Below are 18961 nucleotides of genomic sequence, written 5' to 3' on the forward strand. Positions count from 1 at the left end.
CGTTACTTTTGGCGGGACCCAATTACAACATTTAGGGTATCTTTGAAATTAACCAATTACAGAGCGAGTTCAGGGTCTTGTTTGGTGACTATAGGGTTAACTTTAACACTAGGTAACAGGGTCTTATCTAAAGTTCCCATCTGCAGGACTCACCCTTAGGAATGTGGGGAGAGGTAGCTGGCCTTTCCTGATTGGATACTGCAGTGGTCTGCTTTTGCCCCGGGTTCCCCTGGGTAATGTATAACTGCCAAATGGCCAAATGGTTCCAGAGCAACTAACCTTAGGCCTTCTAGTTTAGAGGGGAAACAAAGCCTGTCATGGCGTCTGCTAGGTTCAGACTCATGTTCTTACACTGCCTTACCTGCTTGAGCTGTGGCATGAGCTTTGTGCAAAGAGAATGATTAAAAAGATTTTTTAATATTTATTTAAGTTTGAGAGAGGGAGAGAGAGAGAGAGAGAGAGAGAGAGAGAGAGAGAGAGAGAGGGAGGCACTAGCAGGGGCAGAGCAGAGAGAGAGGAAGACTCAGAATCTGAAGCAGGCTTCATGCTGTCAGCTCAAAGGCCATTGTGGGGCTCGAACCCACGAAACATAATATTACCATCTGAGTAGAAGTTGGATGCTACATCAACTGAGCCAAACAGGCACCCTGAGAATACATTTTTTTAGGCTTATGTTAGACTGTTTTCCTCAGGCCATTAGCCTTGACTCCAAGTTCTAATTAATTACTTAACTAATTAATAATAAAATGCTTATGAAACTCCTTCATTCCCAAACTAGACTATTACTATAGTAAAATAACACAATAGCATGCTCTCCACTTGTCTCATCCCTCTGCCTCTGAATCAGAGGTCATCACCTGATCTTTGTGGTTTTCATTACACACATACATATTGATGCCTAAAAGCTTTATTATACACATATATATCGATACCTAAACAACATAATGTTCCATTTTCCTTGAGTTTGAATATGTTTTGACTCAACATTATGTTTCCAAGAATTGCCATATTGTGACATGTGCTATAGTTTGTTCATATGCAACTGATGAATATTATTTCATTGTATACATTGATTACAGGATATGCATCTATTCTTCTGTCCATTGGGTTGAGGGCTTGGATTTTTTCCCCATGTTTTTGCTGTTATAAATAGTGTTGCTGTGAACATTCTTGTATATGTCTCTAAAAACGTATAAGAATTTCTTTTGGAATTTTTGAGTTGAGGTTAAGTGAATGTTTAACTTTATAAGATGATGTCAAATTGTTTTCTCAAGTGATTATACCATTTTATACCCCTCCCCTGGTAGTGTATAAATAATCCTATTTATGTACATTCCTTCTAACTCTTGGTTCTATCAGAATTCTTGATTGTTGCCAAATGAATAGTATAAAATGATATCTCATTGCAGTCATGATTTGCATTTCCCTGACTACTAATGACCAGTCAATTTATAGAAATTAAAATTTTGGAACTTTTACACTTTATTCCAGTCCTGGTTTGGATGCACCTATGCCAATCTGCTTATATAATCCTTTGTACATTTTTCTCTACATTCTTCTCCCGCAGCCACAGATCTTTTTTGCCTGTTACCTACCTTGCCTCAAGATGCCCCTTATTTCAAACCATACCTTTTCTTCTTTAGTAAACCCAATTCCCGACTAGCTTATTTTCCATGAAAATCTGTCCTTGTGAGCATAAATGAACTTAGGTTATTTTGTTTAACCACTGAGTCCTGATGGGCTGCTCATAGCCTACTGGTCAGAGTATAAACTGGTGCAAGGCATTTAGCAATATATATTAAGAACCTTAAACTTTGCACACTTTGACCTTGTCTAAAAATCTGTTGTGTGTCTGGTTGTTTCTGATGGTCAGATACTTAGAGGGCCACAGATTTATTTGCATGAGGATAGGGGAACAACTGAGGAAATCTTGCATATATGCCCCCGAGTGAAGAGCCGGGAGACAGAGAAGACAGTGTGGTCTATGCTCTCCTCAACTCAGACCTGGACACGGGATTGAGAACCCTGCACAGAGAGCAGCTGCAGGCAGAAGTTAGAAACCTTGCAGAAGGAACGATGGAATCGAAGGGCACAAGGCAGTGGGAGAAGCTGACCATGTATCACATTTCCATATCAAGCCCCAACTTGAAGATAGGAGGGAGCCTTGATTGATTGTTTCATTGGTTGTTTTATCCGGCAGTTCCCTGCATATATCCGGTGGATACTCTGGTGTGGGGAGAGGCAATGCACAGTGGTTGTCACCTTACTCCAAAACATGTAAGAGACTCTTCTTGAGATTCCAAAATATACTTGGGGAGCATTTATAGGTGGCTAAAGTCTGTGTTGTCAGAAGAAAGTAAAAGACTAGGGGAATTTAGGTTATGTAGTTAATATGATCTCATTTATACTGAATTTTATTGTGTCCCTCGACGTTTAGTTTGCATGAGAAACATCAAAAAGGTAGAGAAAAGGTTTATGCCTAAAAATGTTCATTGTAGTATTTGTTATAATTGTAAAAAATTGAAAAAACAACCAGAATACTTAACAATGTTTTATTGCTATATTAGTCATCAAAAAGTATTTATAAAGAGGGGTGCCTGGGTGGCTTAGTTGGTTAAGCGTTTGACTCTTGATTTTAGCCAGGTAATTATCTCATGGTTCATGAGTTCAAGCCTCTCATCAGGCTCCATGCTGCAGAGCCTGGTTGGGATTCTCTCTGTGTCTCTCTCTCTCTCTCTCTCTGCCCCTTCCATCTTCTCTCTCTTTCTCTCTCTCTTCAAAAATAAAAAAGTTAATTAAAAACTTAAAAAAAGTATTTATAAAGAGCTTGGGAAAATTCTTGTTATGATGTGAAATGAGAAAAATGTAAAATACCAACCATATCAAAAATATTTTGGAAAAAAGATTGTTGCATACCAGGTAGTGATTATCCCTAAGTCCTGGGATTATGAGTGATTTATATTTTCTTTGTTTTACATTTTTTCATTGTATAAATATTTGTAGTAAGTTAGCATTATTTGAAAAATAACAGTATTAAAAATTATAATAAAATATTAATATATATACATTTTTCCCTTTGGTGGGTATTTGTGTATGTATAAGGGGTCTTTTTTTCTCCAGACGCAGCAGTGATTTCTTATTCCATCTGCCATGTTAATTCTCCAGAACACATAATTCAGGGGGACACATTTGAATGCGTCCCCCTGAATTATCATGAATATTTAGAAGGAATCACAGGCCTCATATTTGGAAGGAAACGAGAGCTCACCCTCCACCCACTGTTCAATTCTTTTCTATACTCTGTTTCTTTCAAGGGCTAGTCCAACCTCTGCTTAAATATTTATATGAGGGACAAATTACTGCTGCTGAATTGGCTTGCTGGCTGTGAGAAAGTTCTTATTTATTTTGAATTGAAGTCTATTTCTTTGTAGGTTTCACACATTAGGTAATTTGATCTCTCCCACCCTCATGCCCTGAAGATAAGAAATCTAGTTAAATCTAATTATGTCTCTTCCACATGATAGCCTTTTAGCTATTTGAAAACATTTCTTTGTTCCCTGCAAGTCCCCATTCATTCATTTATTTGTTCAGGGGTTATTTATTGAATGCCCAGTATGTCCTGTGAAAAGTGAAAGGGAAGCAGTTGAAAATAGATACTCCCTGACTTCCAGATGCTCACAGTTGAGGGTCTCAGGTCAGATGCTAAAGCTCTGAGATGTGCGTATGGGAGGTTTACTGGCAATAGGGATAAATTTCTTCTTGCAGTAAGTTAATGGACAGGGACTCATTGGGGAGCTGTCAACTAGTGCTCCCCTCAGCCTGAGAAATGGTGTCTCTCCTGTAGGAGGACTCTGAGTGGGGCACCACTGTAGAGTACAAGTGGAGTGATAGCAGTTCCCCACAATAGAACATAATGAGCCAATTATTTGAATAGCCCTGAGTACAAAGTCACTGGACACCTAGACAACATGTAGGCCTGCCAGAGGAGCCAGGACTTCTCAGGAAGTCAAGGGTATGATAGCAAGGAGAGTGCCTTCAGGTGGTAGAATTGACAGTCCTCAGTGATTGTTTGGGCTGGAGATGAGGAGCAAGGAGACACCTAGGTTTCTGGTCTGGACCCCCTTGGTGAATGTTACGCTCTTTTCCAGAATAGAGAATCTCGGGGAAAGAGAATGTGGCAGTCTGCTCTGAAGAAGAAAAAACGGAAACGTGGGTGATGAAGGCATGGAGTGTCTAGTTGTTGTTTCTAGCCCTAGAATTTTATAAGCCAAACATTTCTTTCCCTCCCTCTAAGACTTGGCTGTTTGGAATCAGAACTGATCACATGAATATGCTTTCCATCTTATCTACCTGTGGTGTGTTTTCACAGGGCTCCCACCAAAGCTGACTCATTGGAGCTCTTCCTGGAAGTGTGCAGTCCTGAAGACAGGCCAGACAGTGCGTGGCCTGGGAATTTTGGAGTGATTACGAAAGGGTCAGGCACTGGGGTCCCTGAGGAAATTTGCCAGTGCATCCTGGCTGAGTCTCAGCATTTCTCAGCAGAACTCGTTGAGAAGGAAGAGAACAATATGAAGAGGAAGGAGCAGCTAAGGGAGCCCCTCAGTGCCTGGGACTGTCCTCATGGTCATTATGTCTCTCATATTTTTTCTCTTTTTTACTGCATAGAAATGCTTTTGCTCATCTACTGTACTCTGAAGCAGTAAAGCTCTGTGTTAATGACTCCTAATTTCTTGTGCCTTCATTTCTGCATCTGTAAAATGGGAATAATCATACTACTGAGTACATAGGGTTGTTGGGAGGGACAAATGAGATAATCTGTGGAAGCTGCTTCAAACTAATGCTTGGCATATATGGTAGCAGTCAACATTAGTTCCTGCCTTTCCTGTTATACCTGTGTACTAGCATGTCTTGAGGCAAGGTGATTCTGCTGACTCAGGAGCTGAAATTTGTGATTACTTGCTGTCCCTGGATTTTTTTTTTATCTTGATGCCCTATCTCATATACACAAAAGCCTTTTCCCCAGGAATTCTAGATTAGTGGTATTTCCTCTCTCTTAAATTACTCACCTGTGAAGTCTGTTGAGCCTAAGTTGGTTGGGATAGGAGAGGTTGGTTGCTAATACTTTAGAAAAGTGCTATCTTTTGTTTTTCTTATCTTCTTAAGTTCATTTTGGCTTCCAGCCTTTTGGGATGAGTCTAGATTAGTGAATCTCCCCCAGAGCTTTTTTCTGATTTCTTTCAGCCACATGGTGGGGACTGAGCATGGGACTTTCCTCTGGAGTCTGAAATAGACTAGCTAAGAAATTACTCTTATCTCTGAGCTCCATAGGTGTCCTTTCAGACTCAACTCTGTAAGGAACACTTGAGGGGGAGGAACTCATAATGATCCCAGTTATGCTTTCTATAATGTTTCTTTCTTTGCCTTTTCTCTTATAACAATTGCTTGTACTACTTATTTGACATCAAGTAATACTCTTTCTTATGCCAGCTCTCCTTTCCTTTTAAAAGTTTTACTGCTGTTTCGCTTTTCAGAGTCCAATGCTTTATCTCTCCTCTCCAATTTGTTTGGACGCTCCTTAGTAAAATCCTTGTTCTTCTGAGAGTATTTTTCAGGATTTCACGTCCTTAGTAGATCTTAGAAAAACTGATTTTTGTTAAATCACATAGCTTACCCTAGACCTCAGTATTTTTTTTTCCTTCTTTCCTGTATAGGCCCTGTTGGTTTACACAACATTGGACAGACCTGCTGTCTTAACTCCCTGATTCAGGTATTAATTATGAATGTGGGCTTCACCAAGATATTAAAGAGGTAAGATGATTTTTCAGGCTGATAAACAATTATATTTTACATTTTCAAATATTACATTTTTCACAGTGACTTGAACTTTTTTTAAATAATAGTTTACTGTCAAATTGGTTTCCATATAACACCCAGTGCTTCTCTCCACAAGTGCCCCCCCTCCATGACCATCACCTCCTCCCCCCTTCCCCTCCCCCTTCAGCCCTTGGTTCGTTTTCAGTCAGTGTTCAGTAGTCTCTCATGATTTGTGTCCCTCTCTCTCCCCAACTCTCTTTCCCTCTTCTCCACCCTATGGCCCTCTGTTAGGTTTCTCCTGTTAGACCTATGAGTGCAAACATATGGTATCTGCCCTTCTCTGCCTGACTTATTTCGCTTAGCATGACACCCTTGAGGTTCATCCGCTTTGCTACAAATGGCCAGATTTCATTCTTTCTCATTGCCATGTAGTATTCCATTGTATATATATACCACATCTTCTTTATTCATTCATCAGGTGATGGACATTTAGGCTCTTTCCATGATTTGGCTATTGTAGAAAGTGCCACTGTAAACATTGGGGTACATGTGCTCCTATGCCTCATCATTTATGTATCCTCTGGGTAAATCCCTAGCAGTGCTATTGCTGGGTCGTAGGGGAGTTCTATTGATAGTTTTTTGGGGAACCTCCATACTGTTTTCCAAAGTGGCTGTACGAGTTTACATTGCCACCAACAGTGTAGGAGGGTGCCTGTTTCTCCACATCCTCACCAGCATCTAAAGTCTCTTGATTTGTTTATTTTAGCCATTCTGACTGGTTTGAGGTGGTATCTCAGTGTGGTTTTGATTTGTATTTTCCTGATAATGAGTGACGCTGAGCATCATTTCATGTGTCTGTTGGCCATCTGGATGTCCTTTTTGGAGAAGTGTCTGTTCAGGTAATCTGCCCATTTCTTCACTGAATTATTCATTTTTTGGGTATGGAGTTTAGTGAGTTCCTTGTAGATTTTGGATACTAGCCCTTTATCTGATATGCCATTTGCCATTATCTTTTCCCATTCTGTCAGTTGCCTATTAGTTTTTTTGATTGTTTCCTTTGTGGTGCAGAAGCTTTTTATCTTGATGAGGTCCCAATAGTTCATTTTTGTTCTTGATTCCCTTGCCTTTGGGAATGTGTCGAGGAGGAAATTGCTGCAATTGAGGTCAAGGAGGCTATTTCCTGCTTTCTCCTCTAAGCATCACAATCCCAGACTTTAGCCTCTACTAGTGACTTGAACTTTTAAGTCTCCTTTTGAAAGTTGCCAGAGAAAAGAACTTGTTTTGCACAATCTAGACTACACACTAGAACCACCTAAGATGATTAAAAAGAAATATAAATACCTGTTCCCACCACCAGGTGTTCAGATGGTCTAGGGTGAGGCTTAGGCATTAGACTCTCCAGGTGACTGTAAAGTACAGCCAGGTAGTGTAGACATTTTCACAATATTTGTTCTTCCAGTTCATGAACATGGAACGTCTTTCCATTTCTTTGTGTTCTCTTCAATTTCTTTGGTCAGTGTTGTATAGTTTTCAGAATACAGGTCTTTCACCTCTTTGGTTAGATTTATTCCGAGGTATCTTATGGTTTTGGTGTGATTGTAAATGAGATTGAATCCTTCATTTCTCTTTCTTTTTTTTTTTTTAAGTTTTTTTTTTTAGATAGAGACAGTGTGATTGGGGGAGGGGCAGAGAGAGAGAGCGCGAGAGAGAATCCCAAGCAGGTTCCATGCTATCAGCACAGAGCCTGATGTAGAGCTCAAACTCATGAAATCATGAGATCAAGACCTTAGCTGAAACCAAGAGTCGGACACTTAGCAAATGGAGCCACCCAGGCACCCCATTTCTCTTTCTTCTGCTTCATTATTGGTGTATTGAAATGCAACAGCTTTTTCTATGTTGATTTTATATCCTGTGACTTTACCGAGTTCGTATATCAGTTCTAGCAGTTTTTTGGTGGAATCTTTAGGTTTTCTACATAGAGTGTCATATCATCTGCAAATGGTGAAAGTTTGAGTTCTCCCTTGCTAATTTGGATCTCTTTTATTTCTTTGTGTTGTCTGATTGCTGTGGCTAGGACTTTCAGTACTACATTGAATAACACTGGTGAGGGTGGATATCTCTGTGTTCTTTCTGACCTTCTTCTTGACTGAGAGCTTTTCCTCATTGAGGATGATGCTAGCTGTGAGGTTTTCATATAGGGCCTTTATTATGTTGAAGTATGTTCCCTCTATCCCTACTTTGTTGAAGGTTTTTATCATGAATGGCTGTTGTACTTTGTCAGATGCTTTTCCTGCATCTATTGAGAGGATCGTATGGTTCTTATCCTTTCTTTTGTTAATGTTATGCATTACAATGATTGATTCATAAATATTGAACCACCCTTACAACCCAGACATGAATCCCACTTAATAATGGTGAATGATTCTTTTAATGTATTGTTGGATTTGGTTTGCTAGTATTTTGTTGAGGATATTTGCATCCATGTTCATCAGGGTTAATAGCCTATAGTTTGCTTTTATAGTTGTGTTTTGGTGTCAGGGTAATGCTGGCCTCATAGAATGAATTTGGAAGTTTCTCCTTTTTCTATTTTCTGGAACAGTTTGAGAAGAATAGGTATTAACTCTTCTTTAAATGTTTGGTAGAATTCACTTATGAAGCCATCTGGTCCTGGATTTTTGTTTCTTGGGAGTTTTTTGATTACTGATTCAATTTCTTTGGAGGTTATTGGTGTAGGGGCAGGGAGAGAGTAAGAGAGAGAGAGAGAGAGAGAGAGAGAGAGAGAGGAGGAGAGGAGAGGAGAGGAGAGAGGAGAGGAGAGGAGAGAGGAGAGGAGAGGAGAGGAGAGGAGAGGAGAGGAGAGGAGAGGAGAGGAGAGGAGAGGAGAGGGAGAATCCCAAGCAGCCTCCTTCGTGTCAATGCAGAGTCTGACACAGGTCTCCATCTCATGAACCATGAGATCATGAACTGAGCTGAAATCAAGAATAGGGCATTTAACTTACTGAACCACCCAGGCGTCCCCCTTCTTTGCCTTTTGTTCCATCTTTGTTCTACAGTCCAGTTTATATGATACAAGTATTGCCCCTTCAGCTTTCTTTTGACATTCATTTGGATGATACATATTTCTCCATCTTCTCACTTTCAATCTGTAGGTGTCTTTAGGTTGAAAATGAGTCTCTTGTAGGTAGCATATAGATTGGTCTTGTTTGTTTGTTATTTTTAAAATCTATTCTTATACCCTAGGTCTTTTGATTGGGTATTTAGTCCATTTACATTCAAAGTACTTATTGATAGATATTATTTATTGCCATTTAATTACCTGTTTTGTCATTGTTTCTGGGAGATTTTCTCTGATCTTTTCTTTTCTTTATCATTTGACCTCTTCTTTCTACTCAAAGCGTTCCCTTTAATATTTCTTGCAGGGCTGGATTAGTGGTCAAAAACTACTTTAGTTCTTGTTTGTTTGGGAAGCTCTTTATCTCTCCTTCTATCCTGAATGGTAACCTTGCTGGATAGAGTGTTATTGACTGAAGATTTTTCCGATTCAGCACTTTGAATATATCATGCCACTCCCTTCTGGCTTGCCAAGTTTCTGTTGAAAAGTCTCCTGCTAGCCTTATGGGTTTCCTCTTGTAAGTTAATGACCTCTGTGGTCTTGCTGTTTTTAAGGTTTTTCTTTTTAACCACTATATTTTGCAAATTTAATTCCAGTATGTCTTGGTATTGGCCCACAATTGTTTATTTGGATGGTAGTTCTCTGTGCCTCCTGGGTATGGATGTCTGCTTCCTTCCCCAGATTAGGGAAGTTTTTAGCTATTCTTCACATACATTTTCTGTCCCCTTTTATTTCTTTTCTTCTGGGACTCCTGTAATAAAATGGTATTATATTTGAATTGAGTTTCCTAGATCTATTCTCATGTTGCATAATTTTTCTTTCTCTTTTTTGTTCAGTTTCTTTGCTTTCCTGTACTTTGTCATCTAGGTCATTAATTTGTTCCCCTGCTTCTTTCAGCCTGCTGTTCATTGCATCACACATGTTTCTAATTTCATTTATTGTACTCTTCATCTCTGATTAATTCTTTTTTAACTCTTTTATCTCTGTCATAAGGGTCTCACTGATGTCTGTCATTCTTTTCTCAAGCCTAGTGAATATCCTTATGATCATTGCTTTAAATTTTCCCTCAGGCATGTTACTTATATCTGTTTCACTTAGATCTCTGCTGTGGTCTTATCTTGTTCTTTCATTTGAGATAGATTCCTCTGTCTTCCAGTTGTGTCTAAGTCTCTGCCTGCTTCTCTGTGATAGAAAAGCCAGTTGTGTCTCCTCTTCCTGAAAGTAATGGCCTAGTGGAGAGAGGTTATGTAGTGACCAGGGTCTGCCACTTCAGGGAGTGTCTCTAGTTTATGCTACATGCCACATTCTGTTGTGGTTCAGCTGATTTGTCCTTCAGGCCAGTTGCCTGAAAAGGCTCTCCTTGCCTGCTATGGGCAATGTTTTGTCCCTGGCCTGAATGTGGTGAGTTTTAGCTAGTTATGCTCTGGTCTGCTTGTGAAATGAGGCTTGTTACCACTTTCACTGGAACTGAGGTCCTGCAGGACTCTCTGGTCAGCAGGTGTGGTGTGGGCAGGAGTTTGAGCTGATCTTCTGGAAGAGGAGCCCACCACACTGGGACTGAGGCAAGAATGACTGAAAAGGGTTGTATTACTGGAGCATTGGGATGTGGGGCTTGGTGTATGTAAATTAGGCAGGCAGTGTTGGTGCTGTGCTGCTCCCCACAAGTGGTTCTGTGTTGATGCTGAGGGGTGGGGGAGGGAAATGGCACCAGCTGGCCCTTTTACTCCCAGAGAAGTGTCCCTGTGAATGCTGCCTCTAAGGGATGCCCTCTGAGAAGAGTGACTAATCATCCCAGTGTGTGCCCCAGGTGCTCTTTAGATGGTTGTTTCCATGCTATCTTGGAAGGCAGTTGTTTTCCTGCCTTCTTTCCAGGAGCAGCATAGTACTCTCCACACTCTATCCCAGCCAAGACCTCTGACCTTTAAAACTCCAAGGTTTAAGCTTTGCTCGTTGCAAGAAGTCATGAAATTCTGTCCTTTTTCTCCAAACCAGTGGCTTTGGGGAAGATTCTCATGGTGCACTCTGCTGTGTGTTCCTCTCTCTTCCCCTTTTCCACAATCATGGCTCCCTCCCTTCACCAGCACCTGTGATCTGTTTCTCCCCAAAACCTCACCTCCATACTTCTTATATTCTTCAATGTGGCCTCTTCTCTTCCTTTAGTTGTGGAGTTTGTTATATCAGTCTTTAGGCCAATTTCTGGGGTATTTAGGATGATTTGATTGTTATGCAGTTGTGTTCCTGGGATGAGGTGAGCCTATGGTCCTCCTACTTTGCTGCCATCTTCCTCCCTGCCTGTCATATATTATTTTCTGCCCTGTGTTTTCTCCTTCATCCCTTCTATTGGCATAGGCAATTGAGAGATGCCTATAATTAAATCATTTTAAAAATACACTTACATTCCTTCATGTTCTCCTTTCTTCCCAAGACCTAGATCAGTATTTGCCTTTTCACTTTAGAGTACTTCAGGCCATTTTGCTATGGACCCAGGACCTTCTGCATCTGCCCTTAATTTAAGTGTGATTGTTGAGCAGAGTGAGGAGAGGGGTTAGGCAACAGTTGTCTGATCCCCTCTTGAGAGGGTAATCACGATAGCCAATTTGATAACACGATGCTTTTCAACTTATCTGTACACTTAAATCATCCGGGAAACTTAAAATCCTCATAACTGGGCCTGACTATTAGAAATTCTGATTTAGTTATCTATAAAGTGGCCTGGACATGGATAGTTTTGAAAATTCCCCCAAGTGATTCCAGTATGCATCTAGCATTGAGAACTGTGGGGATAAGGAGTTGATGGATGTTCTTATTTGGCAGGATAACAGTACCAAGGGGAACAGAAGAGCAAAGGAGAAGTGTCCCCTTCCAGTTGCTCTTGCTACTGGAGAGGATGCGGGACAGCCGGCAGAAGGCAGTGAAACCCTCGGAGCTTGCCTACTGTCTTCAGAAGTACAATATTCCAAGTAAGACCCTCTCAGCTCTGAGAGAGGGGAGGTAGGGGGGTAGCAAGGAGGATGGAGGGAGGGTGAGGGGCTCAAAAAAAGAGTCAGGAACCCTTCCCTTCTCTTCTCTGTTTTGGGAGAGTTTGTGAAGGGATAGGTATTAATACTTTAAATTTTTGGCAGAATTAAGTCCTCTGGGCCTGAGCTTTTCGTTGTGGGAAGCTTTAAAGTGGTTGATTCAGGGGTGCCTGGGTGGCTCAGTCAGTCGAGTGTCCAACTCCTTATTTTGGCTTAGGTCATGATGCCAGGGTTGTGGGGTGAAGCCCTGTGTCATGCTCGGCGCTTTGTGTGTAGCCTGCTTAAGATTTTTTTCTCTCTATCTTCCTCTGCCCCTCTTCCCTACTTGTGCTCTCTCTAAAGTAAAAATAAAAATCAATAAAATGACTGATTCAGTCTCTTTCCTTTTTAAAGAAAGTTAGTATTCTTTCTTTTCAGGTTGAAGAACTGAACTCCCTTTAGCATTTCTTGTAAGGCAAGTGTAGTGATGATTAGCTCCCTTAGCATTTGTCTGGGAAAGCTTTGATCTCTCCTTCATTTCTGAAGTAAAGCTTTTTTGATTGGCAGTTGTTTTCTTTCATTACTTGGAATATGTCCTTCCACTGTCTGCTAGCACATAAGGTTTGTACTGAGAAATCCTCTGATAGCCCTCGTAAAGGGGTGCCCTTGTAAGTGATAAGATCCCTTTCTCTTATTGATTTTTAAGATCTCTTTTTGTTTTTGATTTTTTTTAAGTTTTACCATTGATGTGTCTTAGAGAATGTCTGTTTGAATTAAATATCTTTGGGGACCTGAGCTTTGATGTCTAATCTCCCTGGATTTGGGAAGTCTCAGCTACTGTTTCTTTAAATAAGTTTTCTGTCACTTTCTTTTCTTTTTTGAGACTCCATCCAGTCTGCTGTCAAAACTATTGAATTCTTCAGTTGAATCATTGTATTATTTAGTTCCAAAATTTCTGTGTGATTCTTTTTTATGTTTCTTTCTTTGTTGAATTTCTATTTTTCTTGCATTATTTTCCTGATTTATTGAAATTGATTATGTTTTGCGACATCTCTGAGTATCTTTAGAACAATTATTTATAATTACTTTCTAGGCAATTTGTATATCTCCATTTTTGGGGGATAAATTATTGAAAGTATACTATGTTCTTTTGGTGGTATCATGTTTCCCTGATTCTTTGTGATCCCTGTAACCTTATGTAGGTGTCTCCACATTTGGAGAAGTAGTTACTTATTAAAGACTTTATGTGTTGACTTTGTCAAGGAAAGACCTTCACCTGCAGCTGGAGTGTGCAGGCCTGGTGGTGTGGAGGCACCAGGTGTGCTGTATGGTGGCTCTGGGTCCAGGGGTTGTAATGCCTCATCGGCTTAGGCTTCTGGGGTCCATGATCTAGATAATGTGTGATTCTTAGAGAGAGATGTAGGGTATCTGAAATAGGTACAAGAGCTGTTGGAGTCATCAGTGGATCTTTAGATCCAGAAGCTAGGACCAGGGCAGGAAGTGGTGGTGGCTGCCACTTGTGTGAACCTGTCTGTCTGTGGGAGCTGGCTGCAGGCGGCTGCTTGGTGACAGGGTCTGGCTGCAGACACACACACAGTGGTGAAGGCTATGGCCAGCAGCAGGTGCAAGGGTCTTACTGTGGATGCATTAGCAGCTGTGGGGACTTTTGCTATTGGTTTGCACTTCTGTGGTTGCAGAGTATCACCATGGGTGCACAGATTACATTGAAGGCTGATGACATAAGTCAAGCCAGGAGTATACAGGTGCGCAGATGTGGAGATTAGCTGTAGATGAGCCCAGGGGCATAAGGCAGAAACAGTAGTTGGGGCCAGATGTGGGCCCACAAACAGCTGTGTGGGCCTGGTTTTCATAGTGCACTCCTGTGGCTGCAAAAGCTTGCCCCTGGAATGTGTAGGGCAGTAGAGGTTGGTGATGGGATTCAGACTGGTAGTGTATAGGTTGCACAGATGCAGAGGTTAGTTGTAGGCAAGCCCAGAGGCACAGGCCAGTGACAAGTGTCAGGGTTGGGTCCAGGCTCACAGGTAGCTTGGGGGTTTCAGCTGTTGGCAAGCAGTCATGTGGCTATAGGGGCTCATTCTGGGTGTGCACATGGCAGTGGAGAATGGCGACAGGATTCAGACTGGCAGGTGTAAGTGCACAGCCACAGGGTCTAGCCCCAAGTGTGTAAGTGGTGGTGGGGTCAACTATCAGGATGTAGGCTGGCATTTTGTATGTGTGCGACCACAGAGGCCAGGGATGTCTGCTGTTCTGATTTTCTGAGTGCTGGTGGGAGGAAGGAAGATACTGGGGAGGGACTCTGGTAATGGTACCTGCAAACAAAAACCTGTGGGGTGAAAACCTCAGTGGTGAAATCTGCAGGGTTCTATGGTAGTTGTGCTGGCCATTAGTTTTTTTCAGTGGTAGAAGCTAATGGGTCCTTAGTGGGTTGGGTCACTGGGAACCGTGGTGCCTTCTGTTACATGGATGATACTAGCACTTGCTTCTCTTATTCCTTATTCCTAGACATTTACAGACATTTACTGGTCTCCAGGTGGGGTGAAACCAAACTAGTTTCTTCATACAGTGCTCGGAAAGGGCGGGGAAGTTGGTCACTCATGCTGCTCTCCTTTTCCTGGTGAGAGGAGCTCTTTTGAGCTGGGGAGTTCCCTCTTGGCACTGAGCAATGTGCCTGGAGGGTGGATGATACAGGCAAAATGAAGCTCTTTTTCCTATCCTTTTTGTGCGGTTGTAAGTTTTTTGTTCCATTGTATTGAATTATTTTTCCTTTCTGTTGCTGAAGTCTTTTTCTTTCTTTCTTTACTTCCTTCCTTCTTTCTTTCTTCTTCCTTTCTTTCATATTTTTAGAGATAGAGGGAGAGTGATAAAGGGCATGGATGAGATAGGGAGAGGGGCAGAGGGAGGGAGAGAGAGAGAGAGAGAGAGAGAGAGAGAGAGAGAGAGAGGGAGAGAGACTCTTAAGCAGGCCCCACCCTCAGTGTAGAGCCTGACATGGGGCTTGATCCCACAACCCTGCGATCATGACCTGGGCTGAAGTCAAGAGTTGGACAATCTACCAACTAAACCACCCAGGAGACCCTATTGCTGAAGTTTTTTAAGTGGACTCCCCTATTTTCATTCATGGATAACTATGTAATTGTTGATCCTTTGTGGGGGCTTGGAGACTAGGGTCTCCTACTTTGCCACCTTGGTGATGTTACTCTGTATCCCAATGCTTCTTTTTTCAAAATAACATATAGTGTAATGTTTTCAAGAGTAGAATTTAGTGATTCATCATTTACATACAACACCAAGTGCTCATCATAAAAAGTGCCATTCTTAATGCCCATAACCCACTTCGCCCATCCCCCGCCATCTCCCTCTATCAACCCTCAGTTTGTTCTTTGTCTTTACGAGTCTCTTATGGTTTGTTTACTTCTGTCTTTCTCTCCTTTCCCATATGCTCATCTGTTTTGTTTCTTAAATTCCACATATTGAGTGAAATCATACGGGATTTGTCTTTTTTCTGACTGACTTGCTTCACTTAACATAATACTCTCTGGCTCTATCCACCTTGTTGCAAATAGCAAGATTTCATTATTTTTGATGACTGAGTAATATTCCATTGTATGTGTATACCACATCTTCTTTATCCATCCATCATTTGATGGCCATTTGGGTTCTTTCCATAGTTTGGCTATTGTTGATAATGCTGTTATAAACATCAGGGTGCATGTACCCCTTTGAATCTGTATTTTTTGTATCCTTTGGGTAAATAACCTAGTAGTGCCATTGCTGGATCATAGGGTAGTTCTATTTTTAATTTTTTAAATGTTTATTTATTTTGAGATAAAGAGCATTTGTGGAGGAGAGGCAGAGAGAGACGGGGACAGAGAGGTTCCAAAGTGGGCTCTGTGCTGACAGGTGCAAGCCCAATACAGGGCTAGAAGTCACGAACCATGAGATCATAACCTGAACTGAAGTTGGATGATCAACTGACTGAGCCATCCATGTGCCCCTATTTTAAAGTTTTTGAGGGACCTCTATACTATTTTCCAGAGGGGCTACACCAGTTTGCATTTCCACCGGCAATGCAAAAGTGTTCCCCTTTTTCTGCATCCTCACCAACCCCTGTTGTTTCCTGTGTTGTTAATTTTGGCCATTCTGACAAGGTGTGATGTGATACTTCATCGTGTTATTTTTCTTTTGAGAGAAAAAGAGAGAGTGAGTGAGCTGGGGGGAGGGGCAGAGGGAGAGAATCTTAAGCAGACTCCATGCTCAATGGAGAGCCCAACCCAAGACTTGATCCCATGACTCTGGGATCATGACCTGAACCGAAATCAAGAGTTGGATGCACAGGTGACTGAGCCACCCAAGTGCCCCTCATTATGGTTTTGATTTGTATTTCCCTGAAGATGAGTGATGTTGAGCATCTTTACATGTGTTAGCCACCTGGATGTCTTCTTTGGAAAAGTGTATTCATGTCTTCTGCCCATTTCTTCACTGGATTGTTTGTCTTTGGGATGTTGAGTTTGATTAGTTCTGGATACTAACCCTTTATCAGGTGTGTCATTTGCAAATATCTTCTGTTTCGTAGACTGCCTTTTAGTTTTATTGATTGTTTCCTTCACTGTGCAGAACCTTTTTATCTTAAAGAAGTCCTAATAATTCATTTTGCTACTAAGAAGCTATGACGAGGCCAAATGGGTTGCTGACTGTGTTCTCATCTAGGATTTTGATCATTTCCTCACATTTAGGTTTTCCATCCATTTTGAATTTATTTTTGTGTATGGTGTAAGAAAGTGTACTAGTTTCATTCTTTTGCAAATGCACTCAAAGGAGGGGAACTATGCAACCCAGGGGATCTTCAGCTCATGCTGTCTTCTCCTGGGTCTCTGTTTTCTCTCCCCACCAGAGCACTATTAAGCCCAACATGTGTGACTCTGAAACTTCAGACTCTGTGCTCCATTGTTTATAAAAACTTGTGTTCGGTCTCTCTCCTTTTCCCTGTCAGTAGTTTTGGGGAAGAGTTTTTCTTGTGCAATTCCCTTCAGGCACTTCTCCCCTTCTTTCCTTCTCTCTTACTCCTCTCTCCATGATCAGGGCTCCGTCACTATCACAACACCCACAGCTCTTCTCCCCCCTTAGTTAACTCTCCACAGCTCCTACCTTCTAAGTCTAGTTGTGCATTTCTGTTCTCTCAGTCCTCAGATCAACTTCTTGGGTGTTCAAAATGATTTATCTAGCTATGTTCAAGGGATGAGGTAACCCTAGGCTGTGTTCAAGGGATGAGGCAACCCTGAGATCTCCCACTCTTCCACAATCATAACTCCCTCCTGAATCCCAGTGCTTCTTATTTCCTCATGTGAATTTGAGTTACCATGTTGTTACTGTATAGTTTCATTTTAGCCAGGAGGACTTCCTTTAAAATTTCTTGTAGGGCAAGTCTTTAGTAATGAATGGCCTCAGTTTTTGTTTATTTCAGAGTGTCTAAATTTCTGCTTCATTTTTGAAGAGAAGTTTTTCTGGATATAGAACTCTTGGTTGACAGCTTTTCTACCTAGCATTTGAATATGTTATCCCACCATCTTCTGTTCTCATAGTTCCTGATGAGAAGTAAGGTGTGAATCTTATTGAGGATCTGTTGTATCTTTATGTTTGTGTCCCATCAAAATTCATATTTTGAAATTTAACCCCCAGAGTGATGATATTAGGAGACGGGGCCTTTGGGAGGTGATTAGTTCATGAAAGCAGAGCTCTCATGAATGGGATTAATATCCTTATGAAAGTTGCCTGAAAGATCTCCTTTGGCTCTTCTACCATGTGAAAACATCCAAGAAAGTGCTCTAGAATCTGCTGATATCTTGAACTTGGACTCCATAGCCTCCAGAACTGATTTCTCAGTTTAAAAGATAGGTAGGCTATGGCATTTTTGTTATTGTACCCTGAACAGACCAAGACACTTTATATGATGAGTCATTCTTTTTCTCTTGCTGATTTCAGGATTCTCTCTTTATATTTGACTTTTGACAGTTTGGTTGTCATGTGTCTAGGTGTGGCCCTCTTAGAGTTTATTGTACTTAGAGTTTAGCTTCTTACATGTGTAGATTAATGTTTTTCAACAAATTTGGGAGGTTTGGAGTCATTATTTCTTCAAATATTCCTTCTGGCCTTTGTCTCTTGCTGCACCTTCTGGGACTTCCATTATATGTATGTTGGTGTAGTTGATGATATCCCACAGGTTCCTGAATTTCTGTTCATTTCTTTGCTAGGTTATTTTGTTTAGAGAAGTTTTAGGTTCACAGCAAAATTGAGCAGAAAGTCAAGTCATTTTCCACAGATTCCCTGCCACTGCACACCCATTTTCCTCCATTATCAATATTCTGCACCAGAGTGGTAGATTTGTTAAAATAGATAAATCTGCATTGGTACCTTATTATCACCTAAATCCTTGATTTACCTTAGAGTTGTTTCTTGTTCTTAATTGCTCTGACCAGAACTTTCAGTGCTGTATTGAAGAGAAGTGGTTAATGTGGGCATCCTTGCCTTGTTCCTGGTCTTAGAGGAAAAATTTTCTGTTTTTCACAATTGAATGATGTTTGGTGAGGGTATGTCATATGTGGCTTTTATATGTTGTCATATTTTATTCTATTCCTATTTGTTTTTATCATGAAAAGGTGTTGAATTTTGTGAAATACGTATTCTGCATCAATTCAGATGTTTTAGTCCTTAATTTTGTTGATGTGGCATATTGCATTGGTTGATTTTCATATGTTGACCCATTCTTGCATTCTAGGAATAAATTTCATTTGGAAATGGTATATAATTATTTATTTATTTATTTATTTATTTTTTCACTTTTCTTACTCATTTTATTTTTATTTTTTTTTCAGTGAAATACAAATTTTTTTTTCCATAATATTTTATTGTCAAATTGTTTTCCATACAACACCCAGTGCTCTTCCCCTCAAGTGCCCTCCACCATCACCACCACCTCCTTTCCCCCCTCCCCCTTCCCCCTCAACCCTCAGTTCATTCTCAG

At 40.9% G+C, this 18961-nt stretch overlaps 1 protein-coding gene across 2 annotated transcripts in view; it reads left to right on the forward strand.

Moving 5' to 3' along the window:
* The window catches only part of USP18 (ubiquitin specific peptidase 18), a 59889-nt gene that overhangs the window by 8710 nt on the left and 32218 nt on the right, over window positions 1–18961 (forward strand). For both annotated transcript variants that reach the window (XM_029954720.1, XM_029954721.1), the window contains exons 2-5: window positions 2201–2277; window positions 4370–4623; window positions 5712–5808; window positions 11741–11886. In XM_029954720.1, coding sequence (XP_029810580.1) covers window positions 2201–2277; window positions 4370–4623; window positions 5712–5808; window positions 11741–11886 — 574 coding nt within the window. The remainder of the gene's footprint in view (window positions 1–2200; window positions 2278–4369; window positions 4624–5711; window positions 5809–11740; window positions 11887–18961) is intronic.

The sequence above is a fragment of the Suricata suricatta genome, chromosome 10 (assembly GCF_006229205.1).
Source record: "Suricata suricatta isolate VVHF042 chromosome 10, meerkat_22Aug2017_6uvM2_HiC, whole genome shotgun sequence".
Classification (NCBI taxonomy): Eukaryota; Metazoa; Chordata; class Mammalia; order Carnivora; family Herpestidae; genus Suricata; species Suricata suricatta.